Source organism: Barbus barbus (genome assembly GCF_936440315.1).
Source record: "Barbus barbus genome assembly, chromosome: 9".
NCBI lineage: Eukaryota > Metazoa > Chordata > Actinopteri > Cypriniformes > Cyprinidae > Barbus > Barbus barbus.
This window is the reverse complement of record NC_136737.1, coordinates 30,804,134-30,823,867: the sequence shown is the minus strand read 5'-3', so window position 1 is coordinate 30,823,867 and position 19,734 is coordinate 30,804,134. Positions and strand designations below refer to the sequence as shown.

The window sequence follows — 19,734 nt, the reverse complement described above, 5'->3', positions numbered from 1 at the left end:
ATCACACACCCCTATGTCTCAGCTACCTAAAGTTACTATTTATTGAACTAAATTATTTTTATCTCACTTTATGATGAATATATGAAATGTATGAGACACAAGGAATATGTTTCTGCTATAACTATGTTTTTGTTCCCATTAGTGTAACCCATCATTGCTAGGTCTGAGGAGAAAGGAACCACTATGAATTTCACTGAGTATTTAACAGTAGTTCTTATTGGATATATGTTTATTTCATATTAGTGTCAAATACTATTAGCTCTTAGATGTCATTTGTGAGGAGTTGCTTTATTGTAATGTAGGCTGCTAATTCTAATGTAGACTTAGTATTGACATTATGTATTTTTTTACAGAGTACAGAGGCATTGGAGAACCACACAACTGTAAAGAAAATGGGAATTATTGAAATAGTAAACAGCAGCAGTTGCACTTCAAGGGTCCTGTCAAGTGTGCTGAATGCCTCCGTTGTCCTGGAAGAGGAGCTGGTGCTTCACAACTTAGGAGACTTTGTAAATGCATTTATTGTATTTTTTTGGATTATTGTATGCACTCATCAAAATTTGGTAACTCGCAGAATTACCAAAAAATTTTGCCATAAGTCAAATATATTAAGGTTCTGCAATATATAAATATATTGTGGAAACTTAAATTCCTGTAGAGCTGCTTTGCAACGATTTGTATCCTAAAAAGCGCTATACAAATAAACTTGAATTGAATCCTGGAGTACAACAAGGATTTAAATTGATAGTTTACCCCAAAATTAAAATTCTGTCATTAATTACTTACCCTCATGTCGTTCAAAACCCATGAGACCTTCGTTCATCTTCAGAAAACAAATTAACATTTTTGATGAAATCCAATGATGACTTTTTTTTTGATAACAACGGTCTTATTGATGTGGAACGACAGGAGGCATGTATTAATGACAGAATTTTAACCTCAAAGTACCTCTTATGAGTTTTTTGGCAAACATTTGACGTGTAAGATGCAGTTTCATGAGCTCAAAGTACCTCTTGTGAGAATGGTAGAGTTCATGTGAAATTACTCTAAGCACTGGTTGAAGGAACCTCAGATAAATTATTACTATTATTTATTAAATTATTATTATTTTATGGTGTTTTCAAAATTTTTGCACGTTTGTGAATGTATTATTGTATAAGGTGCAATTCATAAGCTTTGTGTATCTTATGAGAATTAAAATGCATGATTTTCTAAGGTATACTGTGTAGAAAAGTTCAATGTATTTATAATTTTAAAGTATTTTCACAATATTGTTGTATATTTTCATTAAAAGTATTAAAATGTGGCAGTGTTTAGTGTATCATTTAGTAAGTTATTCCTTTTCTTTTGGGACAACAGGGAATAAACAGTTCAGTAAGGTTGCTTTAGCACTAAACATTTACCAATACACATTTTTAAATTAGGTAAAACAAAAAATGTATGCTACTACTATTTATAATATTCATTTGGGCCAATAACTTGGTTTGGTTTGACTTCTTTTTTCCCAGCTGGCTCAACATATTTTCTCATTGAGCCAATGTTAAAAGACTGTTGCCACAATTGATCAAATTCAGTTAGCAGAAATACAATTGGTTCAATGGAAAAATGTAGATGTAATCAGTCACTAGAAAATTTGTTGGAGAGTTGAGGAGGTCTGACATTTTTACAGTGTAACCAATGTTTGGGTATTATTGCTTTCCATTGTGTGGACAAAAAACATGTCTCTAAATATCTTCTCTTATGTTCAGAGAAGACAGTCATGCTGTTTTGAAATTATTTGAAGATAATTAAAGTGACGACAGAGTTTTAATTTATGGGTGAACTATCGCTTTAACATGAAATGTTTTTGTTTGGCAGTATTTTTCACACAGTTTTTGTGTTTAATAATATAATAACACTTACTGTAGTTTCTGTAGTTTACAGTGTGGATCCTCCAGTAGAGCAGAGAGCAGCTTCACTCCTGAGTCTCCTGGTTTATTACCGCTCAGATCCAGTTCTGTCAGGTGTGAGGGGTTTGATCTCAGAGCTGAAATCAGAGCAGCACAGCCTTCCTCTCCAATACTGCAGTAACTCAGCCTGCAGAGAGAAAGAGAAAAACTAAAGATGAGTTTACACACACACACACACACACACACACACACACACACACACTCTCACGCGCACACACACACACTCTCTCTCACGCACACACACACACACACATCAACAGAAACATACATTAGCCGAACCCTGTTTGTTTTACGTGTTATTTATAACAAACCATATTACAGATGCGTTGTCAGATTTAAGTTGAACCGCGGTCCTAGCGCGTGCCGTCCACGAACCGTTCCACCCCTACCTCATATCATCTTATTATTATTATTATTATTATTAGAATAGCCTATATCTCAATGAGTCTACTTAAAGAAAGAGAAAGAAAAGAAACTAAATAAATAATTTCTAAATGTTCTACCTCATATCATATACACATAGAAATATAAAAGTATTCATGGCAACCCGTCAAAATAAAAGTTTGGTTTCACTTGAAGACATTGCGGCAGAAATATATTACTATTGTTCAGTAATAGGCTACTACTACTAACATTATTAAAACCTTATTTTTAAGGAATAATCATACAATATTTCTTCAATGTTTTAATTGTAATATTAAATCCAAAAAAACAAGATTTCATTTTCATTTTCATTAATTAAAAGATAAATTAAATGAATGTTTTATGCCTTAATAAATGTAAATACACAACACAGAGTTTCTGAGGAACAAAATATAAATGTTAGAATAAATTAAACTTGTTTTTATACTTTTAAATAATTAGACAATAAAACTGAATTTGGTAACAATAAAACATAAGTTTGGAAAATATAAAACATTTAATTGGGCCCTAAACATTTATTTTTTGTTAAATAAATTGATGTTAAATTGTTTAAGTTTCATGATTTTAATTAATTAGACATACTTTGATTAGTAAAATTTAATTTGATCATTAAAAAGATATGTAATTCAGGTCCTGTTATCATGATCATTACCATCTTAAAGCCTCCTTTGGGGCAAAATAGGAGAAAGACAGATGATTATCAATGTACTTATTCACACGTATGTTATCCAGGCGTTAATCCACAAGTACTTTCTAGACACAAAGTAAAAAAATCCTTTCTTTGCTACGTCACCACCGCGCAGTTTGAGCGCAGCTCTGAGACGTGACCGTGACGTCTAACCTGTCAAATATTATATAATTTGTATATTATGTATAATCATTCTTTAAATGTCAACTCTGTATTTTTGCATTCCATTAATTTAAAAAAACAAAGGCCTGAATACTATGGGATTTTTGCCAAACGGCTGGCGAGCGTATGCACGTTAATTCTCCTGTCAGTTTGCTTAGAGAGTAGAGAAAACTGCAGTTATCACACCCCATACATGCACTCACACACACACACACACACACACACACACACACGCACACACACACACTCACACACGCACACACACACACTCACACACGCACAATCACACACAATCACACACACACAATCACACACACACAGACGCACACACACACACGCACACACAATTACACGCACACACACAATCACACACACACACGCACACACACTCACACACACACGCACACACACACACACACGCACACACAATTACACACACACACACACAATCACACGCGCACACACAATTACACGCACACACGCACACACACACGCACACACACAATCACACACGCAATCACACACACACACACGCACACACACACACGCACACACACACACACACACAATTACACGCACACACATAATCACACACACGCACACACACACACACACACACAATTACACGCACACACACAATTACACGCACACACACAATTACACGCACACACACAATCACACACAATCACACACGCACACACACACGTGCACTCACACACACATGAATCTCACGATCACAACTCTCCAGTCTGAACTTATGGAGCTTTTCCACTGCATAGTGCGGCACGGTTCAGTACAGCTCACTTCTGGTGGGTTTTCCACTGGGAACAGTACCTGGTACTTTTTTTAGCACCACCTCGGCCGAGGTTTCAAGCGAGTCGTACCGTTACCAAAACATGACGTTTAAACTCTGCTGATCTCTGATTGGCCGGAGAAAATTGTCACTGATTTAAATCAACACAGCCAGCGAAGGATCAAACGCAACTTTTGAATGAGCGCACCTTTTTTAAACAACCAAAAAAATTGCTGTTTTGTTGTCTGTTGAGGAAGTACAGATGTTCCTCTCGTTGATAGCCGAGGAGCGGATCCAGCGAGAGCGTGATGGAGAGACACAGAATTAAAGTTTTTCAGGAGTCACGGCAGTAGAGGCGGTGCAACTATAACGACACGAGAATAATCCCGTCCACTCTAAAGCGGTACTAAACTGCAGTGCAAACACAAAACGAGCCGAACTGAGCCGTGTCGTGCCGTTCTGAACCGTGCCGAGCCGAGTCGTACCACGCAGTGGAAAAGAGCCATTAGTCAGAGGGTGCAAGGATAACCTATTCTTTAAGTGACTGTCTACTGCTAATCTAGTTCATGAGAATAAAACTCCCACACAATGATGTACAAGTACAGGGGTAGACAATAAGGGAAATTTGCCACTGGCCCTCTGGGCCAGTGTCTTTTGAAGTTCACTGGCCCAGGTCAACGCGTCGGGTATTGATCCCAATAATCACGAAAAAGAACAGTTTGCTTGAACAACATGAATAACATTTATTTTTTTTAAGGTAGGTTTAGTGCAAAGTGCAGCAAAACTGTGCAAAAACATGAAACAAGTGCAAATAAACCTATTGCATAGGATTCATTCTCCGTAGTCACACAGCAATTCATTATATTATGTTCATACCATAGGTTTCATACACGTTAACGTTTCTCTAACTTACTTGTCTGCATATGTGGGCATTGATCTGCAGAGCTCACAATAAACCTCTTTTTTTTCTTGATCGTAGCCCAGCTAGGGGTGGGCTATATGGGAACAATATCATATCACAATTTGTTTTAGAAATATCACGATTCTTTGTCATGTTGGTTTTACAAGTTGTCTGAGCATTACAGCCAAACTAGAAAGACAAAGCCTTTCAAGGTAACAAAAAAAAAGACATGGCAGATATTTAGGCCAAAGTGGGCGAAGATAAAAATCTTTGTCATCATTCTATCTTTCTTATTAAAAAATAAGAACAAAGATACACATTACAAATACGCATAATATACAAATAAAACAAACAGTGCTTTATTTTCAGGTACAATAGGTGTATTTAGCAGAGCATTCAATGAAATTAAATGAACAAATATAAAAATAAAACACTAGATAGACTGATTCCTAAAGATTTTCAGTCAAGAATAGTGAGTGATTTTTCTCTTTGTGTTTTGTTAACGTTAAATGAATAGTTCCCCCAAAAATAAATATTCTGTCATCTGTCTGTCAATTCTGTCATAATGTTTTATTTTTATACCATCATTTTCTCAAAAGTTGTTTTAAACCTGAATGAGTTTCTTTCTGCTGCTGAACATAAATGCTATTTTGAAGAAGGTGGAAAACCAAACAGTTGCTGGTCCTCAGTGACTTCCAGGATTTTTCTTTCCTGCTATCAAAGTCAATGTAGACCAGCAACTGTTTGGTTACCCTCATTCTTCAAAATAGCATTTATGTTCAGCACAAGAAATTAATAGAGGTTTGGGACAACATGTGAGTGAGTAAATAATGACAGAAATTAAATTTTAGGGTGAACTATCCCTTTAATGACAGTCGACAGCATGTTTAGTGTCCTGTCCCTTTAAGAGCTGCACGCATCTAATATATAGGCACGCATCCGTTTCTCTCTTAACTATTTACTTTCATTTTAGACATAACCAACGGAGTCTGTATGTAAACCTTGTGTGTTTTGACAGTATTAGCGCAAAAAATAAGTTAGTTGAGTAATCAGGCGCTGTTAGAAAGGCTTTTTAGTGCGTGTGCTTCAGGTGTATGTGCTCAGAAAAAGCACACGTCAGACCAGCGCGCGAATGAAACATTTAACCAGCAAGGCTTGTGTGCAAATAATGTACTTTTGCGATCGCGAATAAGTGCAGTGTCCTGTCAGAGTAACTCTACTGCTGTATGTCGTGTTGTACAGTAAATAGAGACGGAGGAGCCAGAACTGTATTTGACATAATGTGTGCTGTAGCACGATACTACCATATTTCTTCAAAAGCAGATCGTGGAGACATTTTTATCGTCCATGATCTAAAATCGTCATATCGTCCACCCCTACTCTTAAGTCCCCATCACTGGGTCTCGCCACTGGGGCTGAAACTTTCTCTGCCTTTTCTTTTCGTATTCCCTTTCGCTTTCCCTCAATTCCTCTGGTGATTTTCTCTTCCTTGCCTTCTCTTTTTTACCCGGCGTTTGGCCGGGTGATGGGGGTTTCAGAAACATGTAGCCTAGCTTAATAGTAGCTATAGGTAGGTGCTGAGCAGCAGTGTGCAGTTTGCGCGCGTAACCGCGGGAGCGAGCAAGGGATCACGTAACGTGTTAGCGGTGGTTACCGAGACGATTTAACAGAAATCAAAACACAGAACCACAGGTAATTAATGTGAAATTAGACTTTTTTTAATCGAGGCATTATTTTTACTGGCCCCACCGGGCTAGTGGTTGGAGCGATCTGGTGGCCCTGACGGTTTTAAAAGTACGTCCGGGCCACCGGGCCATTTATATTGTCGACCCCAGAAATAACAATAATATTTGCAATAACATATCGATTTGTTGAATAATTAAGTAAATATACTTCCTTAATTTCCCTCTGTAAAGAAACCTCATTGCTGGCTACTCTCTGCTGTCTCAGACTACGACATCTTAGCCCTTTATCGGCCTCCGTAGCTTCTCTAAAGGCAGCGGTGAGCGGGGGACTGAGCCGTTGCTTGCAATTCACAAACTCAACCGCTACATGCTGCTAAAATCTACACACTGCACCTTTAAGTCGGCCACCTACTGCTTGATCAGAACAGAAAGTGTAGTTCTGGTCACTTCAGTACAACTTGCTAATCAGTGATAGACAGAAATCAAAAGGTCTCTGATGACGTGCTACTGCTCCATTCATCCATGAGCCTTTAGTCTGTTCTGTCCTGGACACAGATTTGAGGAAACATCAGCCTCCACATGATCTACTAGTCATTATGATTTCAGAAGAGCGAAGAATAAATAACAGTTTATTTGTCAGCTAAGAATGTATCATGTTAATTACATAATTAAAGAATAAGAATCCAATTCAGAGTCAGAGATAATAAATACATAACATCAATTGCTCAGAGATGAATCTAAGAGAGAGAGGTGCAAACCTGACAGAGGAAACAGTAGCATTTATGAGTGCTGTTTACTCTGATATAAATACTCTTCAACTTTGTTGTCCATTGGTCTATAATGCTGCCTTCTCGTGCTATCGGAAATTTCTTATTTCCCACGTATGAAGTCATGATTACGAGCTTGTTGTGTTCAAGTGCTTTAATGTCAGAAAGAATAAAATGTAGCATCCCATTGGTTGACAATCATATAAACATTCACCGTGCTGTACATGCAGTTTTCTGACAATCCTGGGATTTCAGTCAAATACATGTTTATTTCACTGCTTATAAAACATAAAATATGCTTTGAATGATCGTTCATATCTAGCCTATAAATACAGTACTTAAGCGACCAGACAAAGGTATGTAGTTGTTGTGAGAACAGACAGCAGCAATGGTTGTCCCCTCCACCATGTTTAAAGATTATGACCCGCCCAACTCTGGTATCAAAATTATTTCTGAATTTCCCAGTAAATATGACTTGAAAGGCCGTTCACATCCAATTTCCCGATTACTCCGATAGCATGTGAAGGCACAATATGTGTATATCCCAGGGGTGCCCACACTTTTTTGAGCGGGGATATACTTTTCAAATGAGAAACTTACCGAGATCTACCAAGTGGAAAATAAATAAATAATACAATGCATATAAAATAAATAGGCCTAAATAAAAAAGCTGGTTGGGATGTATCTTTATCTTGCATCGAGTTAAATTTTTATTTAAATAATAATAAAATAATGTTCAATTCTTAGTACCCCATAAAACCGTGCCTGCATTTCCCTAAAGCAGTGGTCCTCAACCTTTTTTCACTCCAAGACCCCCTCTTCTCCAAATCAATACTGCAAGCCCAAACTTTTCTATTCACTAAAACCTTCGTATTTTCATGTCATTATTTTACTTTAATTTATTTTATTTTAATTATTTTTAGCTCGGCAGCATCAGTGAATATTTCCTCACACACACACACACACACACACACACGCAGACACACACACATACACACGCACACACTCTCACAGACACACACACACTCTCTTTTTTTAAACAAAGCAAATTCAAGAAAGATTTAATCATCCCATGAACATACGTCACAAAAATGTCACTAAAGTTGTATAGAATATCTACAAAGTATGTAAAAGTATGTATCTCTGAACTCAGCGATCTGAAGGCAGCTCGACACCATCAGTGAATATTTCCTCTGTCAGAACAAGCTGTTTGAGCGTCTGATGCCCGTATGTACATGAACACCACTGATCCTCACAAACTTCTCCAAAACACACGAGCATCCGTTATTAAACTCTGTGTATTCAACTAGGTGAATATCCTGAGCTGTGTTCAAGCAGAAATATGATATTATAGTGATCAGTGCACCGAGAGCACAAATACACACGGTTCGTTTGTGCATCAAATAACAGACACAACACACACCTAATGCACCATCCTGTATGTGACTGTAATCATCTTTACCTTGATGACAATCATCATCCATCAAAACTTTAGGCTACTAGTGTGACCCTGGCTTCTTTTATCCAGCCGAGAGCTGTATTGTGTATCATCTGCTCATCCAGAGGTTTTGAGCCGCTGTTCAGTCTGTATTTCACACAGATGAGAAACGGTCTGCTGCTCCGAAACACAGAATATCACAGAATACCTAGAGAGGTGGTGCTTTTATTTATATATATATATATATATTTACATTATTTAACATATTAGTCATAACATTAGTGAATATATTATATTTTAGTTTTAAGTTATCTCGCGCCCCCCGGCTGAGAACCAGTGACCTAAAGCGTGATCTACCAGCATTGCCTTCACGATCGACCTGTTGGGCACCCCTGGTTTATATAAACATACATTAGTCTTGAGCACATTCAGTATAATCATTGTGTTTGATCATTTACATTTTGATTCTTAAACGCTCACCCAAAAATATAAAGTGTCATAATGTACTTCCCTGCATGTCGTTCCTGACCTGTATGACCTTCTTTCTTCTGTCAAACACAATAGATCATATTTTGGACATTGTTGGCAACCAAAGTTTGGGTATCAATGCTTTCCATTGTGTGGACAACAACATTTCTCTAAATATCTTCTCTTATGTTTCACAGAATAAAGTCACACTGTTTGGAAATGACTTGAAGATAATTAAAGTGAAGACAGTTTTAATTTTTGGGTGAACTATCGCTTTAAAGTAAGGTTAAATAATTAATATTAATAATTGAATCTATATAAGCACTTTTCTGGGTTTGTAATATGTGATACTCTAAATGAATTTGTAATATATTCCGTTCAGTTTGGGCTAGCTTATAACACTGTCATGCTACAATACTATCGTGCCTAATGTATAGATGTTGTGGAATATCTGCTCTGAATATCTTTGTGTTGTTTCTAATGCATTTCGCTCAGTGTGGGGTAGTTTCAACATAACTTGTTTACAAATATCTGTTCTTAGGTGTAAATGTTTTCTACGTGCTAGTATATGTCCGGTGGCTGGCGTTCGCAAATTTCTCGGGTGTAAATGTTTGAAAAGCTGTAAATACGCGTGGTTTACAGCCCATCAACAGATATTTGTCCGTGTAATTGGCCATCAGCAGATATAGACACACATTGTATCCATCAGTTGGCCATCGGTTTGCTTTGGATTTTGCTAACTTTTTTTAGGCATGTGGCTGCATCATGCTCACCTGCATCAGCACCTCGCAAAGGGAAACGCAGGTGTCGTTCAGGTTTCAGTGCGATCGAGAATCATACTGAGTAAGTGCACAGACATGATATTTTACAGATGTAATTGAGTTTACATCGTAAACATGTACTTGTGTGACACTACACAAACTGTTGTGATAATATATTACTAACTTCCTTTTTTTTACAGATTTGCCAAGGAAAATATTCAAGCACCTGTTTCGAAGAGAGCCAAGGCAAACAAGCAAGTAATCTCCAGGCAGTCCACTCTGTCATGGAAAACAGAGACGGATGTTGATATGATTCCACAGACTCTGTGATTCCGGCCGGCACGGGAAACTGGAGCTCAACTGACGTCTGCTGACTCGCATTCTCCCATGAGTCTATATATGTCTCTTTTGCACTGTCTTTTGTAACACTACATAAAACTTAGAACATATACTTGGATTTACACATGAAACAACATGTATTTATGTGCAATACCATGTGAGTGAGTAGGTTACACATAGGTGGGAGAGAGGCCTAACAAACCATCTGCCTTTTGTAATGCTCTCATCTTTCCTTATATATGTCCTTATGTATACTGGACACAATTACTTCTTCTTGCATTGTCCCGGTTTGCACTGTTTTGCCTTGAATGTCTCTTTAGCACAGTCTTCTGTACCCCTTCTTAAAACTTCTTAATTTTGTAAAGTATGTCAGTTGACTTATACTATGCAAGACATTTAGTTCCTAAACATAGAGCAATTACAATAAAATAGACTAAAATCTTGGAGCCCTCTGAAATTGTTTCTTCAGGTTGCCTCACAGCATTTCACCTTGCCTCAAAGTGACAGTCACACTGATGGGCCATTAGCAGCTTTAGGGGAGGGCCCTTTGTCTCTCAGGTGAAATCACTTAATATTCAAGACCATTACCACTCCCTCGCATATTGGCTTTCAATCACAAAACATGTCTTAAAAAATTTAAATCAATATATTGTTTTCTGTGAATGAGTAAGCAGAATGATTTTCACATAATTGTGAAGTAAATATTCTAGCCTACAAGACTGATTACACAAAAGTCTTATTCAGGACGATTTAGTGTGGCTTTTATGGCCTTATTTCAGCTACATTTATTTTTTCAAAACTTACAAACCACGCATAATATTTTTTTTCTAAGAAATGCAGACATGTACATCCATATTGGTCACATAATATTGTAGCACAGTTTGTGCTGAATACAAAAAAAATTACATGTTGGTCAATAGTATGTTATAAGAAGCTGAAATAAGCACAAATATCAGGGCATGTCAACATCTCAAGGGTCCCAAAATGACCTCAGACCCCAGAGGGTTCATTTTTGGACAGTTAGCAGTTGTTTAATTTCAACAGATAACAGACTGTTGCCACAATTGATCAAATTCAGTTAGCAGAAATACAATTGGGCCGATGGAGAAATGTAGATGTAATCAGTCACTAGAAAATTTGTTGGAGAGTTGAGGAGGCCTGAAATTTTTAGTGTAACCAAAGTTTGGGTATTATTGCTTTCTAGGGCTGTAATCAACCAAAGAAAATCTTGGTCGACTGAAGTCCTGAAACTTTCGACTAAAAATCGACTAAAAATGACGTTGTGGAGAGAAAAAAAACGTACGTTACATTAATTAGATACGCACTGTGCTCAGTACTTGGTAGCCTTGTTGTCTGCCTAAATTAATTATAAATAAACATAAAAAACTAATAGGCTATTTGCAGTATATTAAATCGTTTTTGACCTAATTATTTTGCACTGAAATGAGTCTGACACACGAGTCTGTCGTCTCTGACAGCGGTGCATCACGTGCACCTGCGCAATATCATAGCCTGTGATTTCTGAAAACAGTACTATGTTGTCAACTAGTGATATCACAAGAACTTTTGAGGAATGTGCAACATAATTTAGAAAATTATTTTTGTCATATGTTATAAGTATAACTGTCAGACACTATCATTTCAGCCGCTCTGCGCAGCTCGCACAGAGCGAGGCTGAACATAAGAGCTCAGCTTCGCGGCTGAGACACGAATAGACTTAAAGCTTTTACTCTTAATAAACACAAAAGGCGCGTCCACTTTAATAAAAAAATAATATTTATTAAACAAACAAGAGCAGAAACCAAATAAAGTGCATAACTGAAAAATAAAGCATCTTAGGCTCAAAACTAACACAAACAGTGGGCACAGCGCAATTGCGCAATATTATGAGAACTGAGAACTGATCGCGCGCTGTGTGAGAACTGAGAAAGTGGAGCACTTCTATCAGAGTGATTCCGCTAACTTTAAGTTAATCAACAACGAATTGTGACTCCGGGGAAAAACGGGATGTCTGGTCACCCTATCCCTATAACCATTCAGTTGCTGAGGCCATTGTTTCAGATCGCTAGTTTGCGTTTTGGTAGCGTATCCGCCCACTGCGGCTGCCATACTGAGACTAGATATACAAACGCCCCTCATCTGATTGCGATCCAGTGACAGGGACGCACATTTTAAAAGACAAGACAGTCAACTTAGCCTATAGGATGCATTTTGAATGTCCGGTAGTCCTCAAATAACATTTTAGTCCCGTCTCGTCTCGTTAACGAAGACGCGCATACATTTCGTCATAGTTTTTATCATCAGATATTAATTTTATCTCGTCAACTTCTCGTCTTAGTCACAGAAAAAAGGTTCGTTAACGAATATTTTTCGTCGTCCTCTTCGTTAACGAAATTAACACTGGTTCTTTGGAAGGAGACAGCTTCTTGTTTTTACACTAGCTTATTATTAAATAAATAATATTCAGCATCAAACCTTCTAAAGCCTACTTATCTGTCTCTCTTCTCCAGTGGGTTGGGCTAATCCAAAAAAAATGAAAACAATGGGGGTGTTCTGAAAACAGACTGTTACCTGTGAAACAGGGGTGCTCTGAAAACACCCCCATTAGCAATTAGTGCTTTCCACCTGATGAAATGAGCGCGGCCAAACTGATGAAATGAGCGCGGCAAAAAATCGACCAATCAGATTTTTGGTCGAACCAGACCATATCGACCAATTAATCGACTAATCGACTGGGACGTTACAGCCCTATTGCTTTCCATTGTGTGGATAAAAAACATTTCTCTAAATATCTTCTCTTATGTTCAGAGAAGACAGTCATGCTGTTTTGAAATTATTTGAAGATAATTAAAGTGACGACAGAGTTTTAATTTTTGGGTGAACTATCGCTTTAACATGAAATGTTTTTGTTTGGCAGTATTTTCACACAGTTTTTGTGTTTAATAATATAATAACACTTACTGTAGTTTCTGTAGTTTACAGCGTGGATCCTCCAGTAGAGCAGAGAGCAGCTTCACTCCTGAATCTCCTGGTTTATTATCGCTCAGATCCAGTTCAGTCAGGTGTGAGGGGTTTGATCTCAGAGCTGAACTCAGAGCAGCACAGCCTTCCTCTCCAATACTGCAGTCAAACAGCCTGCAGAGAGAAAGAGAAAAACTAAAGATGAGTTAAGTTCATTCACTGTTTTGTCACAGACCCATGAATGAGGTGTCAAATCAACCGGCTCATTGAGGAGAAGAGTGCTGTATCTTTTCTAAGTCATCAGACCTACGATGTTCACACAGCGGACGAAAAAACAGACAAAAAAAATCCCATAGACTTACAATGACGGAATGTTCATGAATTTGAATCTCAACTGTCACTTTCTCACACACACACACGGGCAGACACATACACACACGCACACACTCTCACAGACACACACACACAGGCAGACACACACACACACACACACACGCACACACTCTCACAGACACACACACACTCACAGACACACACACACTCACAGACACACACACACACACACACTCTCACAGACACACACACACTCTCACAGACACACACACACACTCACAGACACACGGGCAGACACGCACACGCTCTCACAGACACACACACACACACACACTCTCACACACACACACACACACACACACACACACACACACACACTCACAGACACACGGGCAGACACGCACACACTCTCACACACTCTCACAGACACACACACACACTCTCACAGACACACACACACACACAGGCAGACACACACGCACACACTCTCACAGACACACGCACACACACACACACACACACACTCTCACAGACACACACACACTCTCACAGACACACACACACACTCACAGACACACGGGCAGACACGCACACGCTCTCACAGACACACACACACACACACACTCTCACACACACACACACACACACTCACAGACACACGGGCAGACACGCACACACTCTCACACACTCTCACAGACACACACACACACTCTCACAGACACACACACACACACAGGCAGACACACACGCACACACTCTCACAGACACACGCACACACACACACACACACTCTCACAGACACACACACGGGCAGACACGCACACACTCTCACACACTCTCACAGACACACACACACACTCTCACAGACACACACACACACACAGGCAGACACACACGCACACACTCTCACAGACACACGCACACACACACACACACACTCTCACAGACACACACACACACACACACTCACAGACACACACACACACACACACACACACACACACTCACAGACACACACACACTCACAGACACACACACACTCTCACAGACACACACACACTCTCACAGACACACACACACTCTCACAGACACACACACACTCTCACAGACACACGCACACACTCTCACAGACACACGCACACACTCTCACAGACACACACACACACAGACACAAGGGCAGACACGCACACACTCTCACAGACACACACACACACAGACACACGGGCAGACACGCACACACTCTCACAGACACACACACACACGCACACACTCTCACAGACACACACACACACACACTCTCACAGACACACACACACAGGCAGACACACACATACACTCTCACAGACACACACACACACACTCTCACAGACACACACACACACACACTCTCACAGACACACACACTCACAGACACACGGGCAGACACGCACACACTCTCACACACACACACACACACACTCACAGACACACGGGCAGACACGCACACACTCTCACAGACACACACACACACACGCACACACTCTCACAGACACACACACACACTCTCACAGACACACACACACACACACAGACACACACACACACACTCTCACAGACACACACACACACACACTCTCACAGACACACACACACACTCTCACAGACACACGCACACTCTCACAGACACACGCACACACTCTCACAGACACACGCACACACTCTCACAGACACACGCACACACTCTCACAGACACACGCACACACAGACACAAGGGCAGACACGCACACACTCTCACAGACACACACACACACACACACACTCACAGACACATGGGCAGACACGCACACACTCTCATAGACACACACTCTCACAGACACACACACACACGGGCAGACACGCACACACTCTCACAGACACACACACACACACACACTCACAGACACGCGAGCAGACACGCACACACTCTCACAGACACACACACACACTCACAGACACACGCACACACTCTCACAGACACACGCACACACTCTCACAGACACACACGCACACACTCTCACAGACACACACACACACACTCTCACAGACACACACACACACACACACACTCTCACAGACACACGGGCAGACACGCACACACTCTCACAGACACACACACACACACACACACACACACTCACAGACACACACACACACACACTCACAGACACACACACACTCTCTCTCTCTCTCTCTCACACACAGACACACACACATCAACAGAAACATACATTAGCCGAACCCTGTTTGCAATAATATTTGCAATAACATATCGATTTGTTGAATAATTAAGTAAATATATTCCTTAATTTCCCTCTGTAAAGAAACCTCATTGCTGGCTACTCTCTGCTGTCTCAGACTACGACATCTTAGCCCTTTATCGGCCTCCGTAGCTTCTCTAAAGGCAGCGGTGAGCGGGAGACTGAGCCGTTGCTTGCAATTCACAAACTCAACCGCTACATGCTGCTAAAATCTACACACTGCACCTTTAAGTCGGCCGCCTACTGCTTGATCAGAACAGAAAGAGTAGTTCTGGTCACTTCAGTACAACTTGCTAATCAGTGATAGACAGAAATCAAAAGGTCTCCGATGACGTGCTACTGCTCCATTCATCCATGAGCCTTTAGTCTGTTCTGTCCTGGACACAGATTTGAGGAAACATCAGACTCCACAAGATCTACTAGTCATTATGATTTCAGAAGAGCGAAGAATAAATAACAGTTTATTTGTCAGGTAAGAATGTATCATGTTAATTACATAATTAAAGAATAAGAATCCAATTCAGAGTCAGAGATAATAAATACATAACATCAATTGCTCAGAGATGAATCTAAGAGAGAGAGGTGCAAACCTGACAGAGGAAACAGTAGAGAACAGACAGCAGCAATGGTTGTCCCCTCCACCATGTTTAAAGTTTATGACCCGCCCAACTCAGAAACTCTGGTATCAAAATTATTTTTTATTAATTATTTCCCAGTAAATATGACTTGAAAGGCCGTTCACATCCAATTTCCCGATTACTCCGATAGCATGTGAAGGAACAATAAGTGTATATCCCAGGGGTGCCCACACTTTTTTGAGCGGGGATATACTTTTCAAATGAGAAACTTACCGAGATCTACCAAGTGGAAAATAAATAAATAATACAATGCATATCAAATAAATAGGCCTAAATAAAAAAGCTGGTTGGGATGTATCTTTATATTGAATTAAGTTAAATTTTATTTTATTTAAATAATAATAAAATAATGTTCAATTCTTAGTACCCCATAAAACCGTGCCTGCATTTCCCTAAAGCAGTGGTCCTCAACCTTTTTTCACTCCAAGACCCCCTCTTCTCCAAATCAATACTGCAAGCCCAAACTTTTCTATTCACTAAAACCTTCGTATTTTCATGTCATTATTTTAAACAAAGCAAATTCAAGAAAGATTTAAGCATCCCATGAACATACTTCACAAAAATGTCACTAAAGTTGTATATAATATCTACAAAGTATGTAAAAGTATGTATCTCTGAACTCAGCGATCTGAAGGCAGCTCGACAGCATCAGTGAATATTTCCTCTGTCAGAACAAGCTGTTTGAGCGTCTGATGCCCGTATGTACATGAACACCACTGATCCTCACAAACTTCTCCAAAACACACGAGCATCCGTTATAAAACTCTGTGTATTCAACTAGGTGAATATCCTGAGCTGTGTTCAAGCAGAAATATGATATTATAGTGATCAGTGCACCGAGAGCACAAATACACACGGTTCGTTTGTGCATCAAATAACAGACACAACACACACCTAATGCACCATCCTGTATGTGACTGTAATCATCTTTACCTTGATGACAATCATCATCCATCAAAACTTTAGGCTACTAGTGTGACCCTGGCTTCTTTTATCCAGCCGAGATAAACATACATTAGTCTTGAGCACATTCAGTTCAATCATTGTGTTTGTCATGCTGTTTGGAAATGACTTGAAGATAATTAAAGTGAAGACAGAGTTTTAATTTTTGGGTGAACTATCGCTTTAACATGAAGTGTTTTTGTTTGGCAGTATTTTCACAGTTTTTGTGTTTAATAATATAATAACTTACTGTAGTTTCTGTAGTTTACAGCGTGGATCCTCCAGAGCTGAACTCAGAGCAGACCAGCCTTTCTCTGTAATCCTGCACCAGGAAAGACTGCAGAGAAAATACAGGAAAAATAAAGATTAAGTTCATTCACTGTTTGTCACAGACCCATGAATGAGGTGTCAAATCGACCGGATCATTGAGGAGAGGAGAGCTGTATCTTTTCTAAGTGATTGGACCTACGATGTTCACACAGCGGATGAAAAAACAGACAAAAAAATCCCATAGATTTACAATGGAGAAATGTTCATGAAAGCATAATCTAGCCGCTGCCGTTTTCAAATTCAAAGCAAAACTGACATTTCATTCACTGACGCTCTTCAATCAGCGGCTCTAAACCCGGAAGCGCATAAACTTACTTGCCGGCAACCCGACAAAATAAAAGCTCGCTGATTTCACCTTTGAAAATGATGAAAATTACAATTAAAAATAACAATGTGTCAAAATATTAGCATTTTATTTTTAACTTTAATATAAAATAATTGTGTGTGTATGTAATACTCCCTTTTTAAAATAAAATAGTATTATCACACTTGATTATTTAGTTTATTATTTAATTTAAATAAAAACTAAATAAAGTGCAATATTATTATCACTACTATTAATTTATTTTTTTATAGTTATATTTTATGGGCCACACTGCATGCCGTGGCCTGTGTGAGGACCAAACCAAATCTCCATGTTCTCATATGAACCAGGCTGAAAAACTTATGAGCTCCTCTGTTTATATGGCTTTCCACACGCACACACACACACACACACACACACACACACAGAAAATTTTTTTTTTTATTCTAATCCAGTATTTGTAATATCAGAGTAACAACCCTGTTCCTGGAGGCAGCTCATCTTTGCACAGTTTGGATGAATCTCTCTTATCAAACACACTTGATTCAACACTTCAGGTCATTAGTAGAGCGCTCTGTGATGTTAGCTGAGTGTGTCAAATAAGAAAGACCTCAAAATATACAGAAACAGTGTAGAGAAACACAGGCCTACTGTTCACAATAAAGTCAATAAAACAAAGACACTGTAAAATACTCACTCAATCTTTCTAGATGCTTTGATCACTGGCAGCAGCCTCAGGAGACATTCTTCTGATGAATCATATTTACTCAGATCAAACTCATCCAGCTCTTCTTCTGAGTTCAGCAGCACAAACACCAGAGCAGACCACTGAGCAGCAGACAGAGAGACTCCAGAGAGACGACGGTAATCTGTTCTGCTCAGGTATGTTTGTACCTCCTGCTCCAGTGAACGATCATTCAGTTCATTCAGACAGTGGAACAGATTGATGGATTTCTCTGGAGAGGGATTCTCCCTGATCTTCTGTTTGATGTATTCAGCTGTTTCCTGATTGATCTGAGAGCTGCTTACTGTCTTTCTCAGGAGGCCTTGTAAGAGAGTCTGATTAGACTCTAGTGAGAGACCTAGAAGGAACCGGAGGAAAAGGTCCCAGTGTCCGTTCTCACTCTGTAAGGCCTTGTCCACTTCTCTCTTCAGTAAACTGGTCATTGTTGATCTGAACTCATTCCTCTGTCCTGTGTTTTGTTCAGAAAAGGACAGCAGCTTGAATAAAGCAGCAAGAAACTCCTGAATACTCAGATGAACAAAGCTGTACACCTTCCCCAGCTGCAGTCCAGACTCCTCTCTGAAGATCTGGGTACAAACTCCTGAGTACACTGACACTTCTCTGACATCAATGCTGCTCTCTTTCAGGTCCTCTTCATAGAAGATCAGGTTCCCTTTTTCCAGCTGTTCAAAAGCCAGTTTTCCCAGAGACAGAATAGTCTTTCTAGCCTGATCAGGATCAAGTTCATATTTCCCATCATACTTCTGCGTCTTCAGTTTGGTCTGAAAGATCAGGAAGTGTGTGAACATTTGTGTGAGAGTCTTGGGAATCTCTGCTCTCTCTGCTTTACCC

The 19,734-nt window shown here is 39.5% G+C and overlaps 1 protein-coding gene across 3 annotated transcripts in view; it reads right to left on the bottom strand.

The window, feature by feature from the left end:
- The window catches only part of LOC306874655 (NLR family CARD domain-containing protein 3-like), an 85,934-nt gene that overhangs the window by 61,749 nt on the left and 4,451 nt on the right, over nt 1-19,734 (bottom strand). For 2 of the 3 annotated variants that reach the window (XM_079424842.1, XM_079424841.1), the window contains exons 6-9: nt 18,856-19,734; nt 17,775-17,861; nt 13,336-13,509; nt 1,903-2,076 (exon numbers count right to left, since the gene is read on the bottom strand). The exon at nt 18,856-19,734 is cut by the window's right edge and continues 883 nt beyond it. The exons of the other annotated variant lie outside the window; for it this stretch is intronic. In XM_079424842.1, the coding sequence (XP_079280968.1) occupies nt 1,903-2,076; nt 13,336-13,509; nt 17,775-17,861; nt 18,856-19,734 (1,314 nt within the window). The remainder of the gene's footprint in view (nt 1-1,902; nt 2,077-13,335; nt 13,510-17,774; nt 17,862-18,855) is intronic. 3 annotated transcript variants of the gene reach the window in all.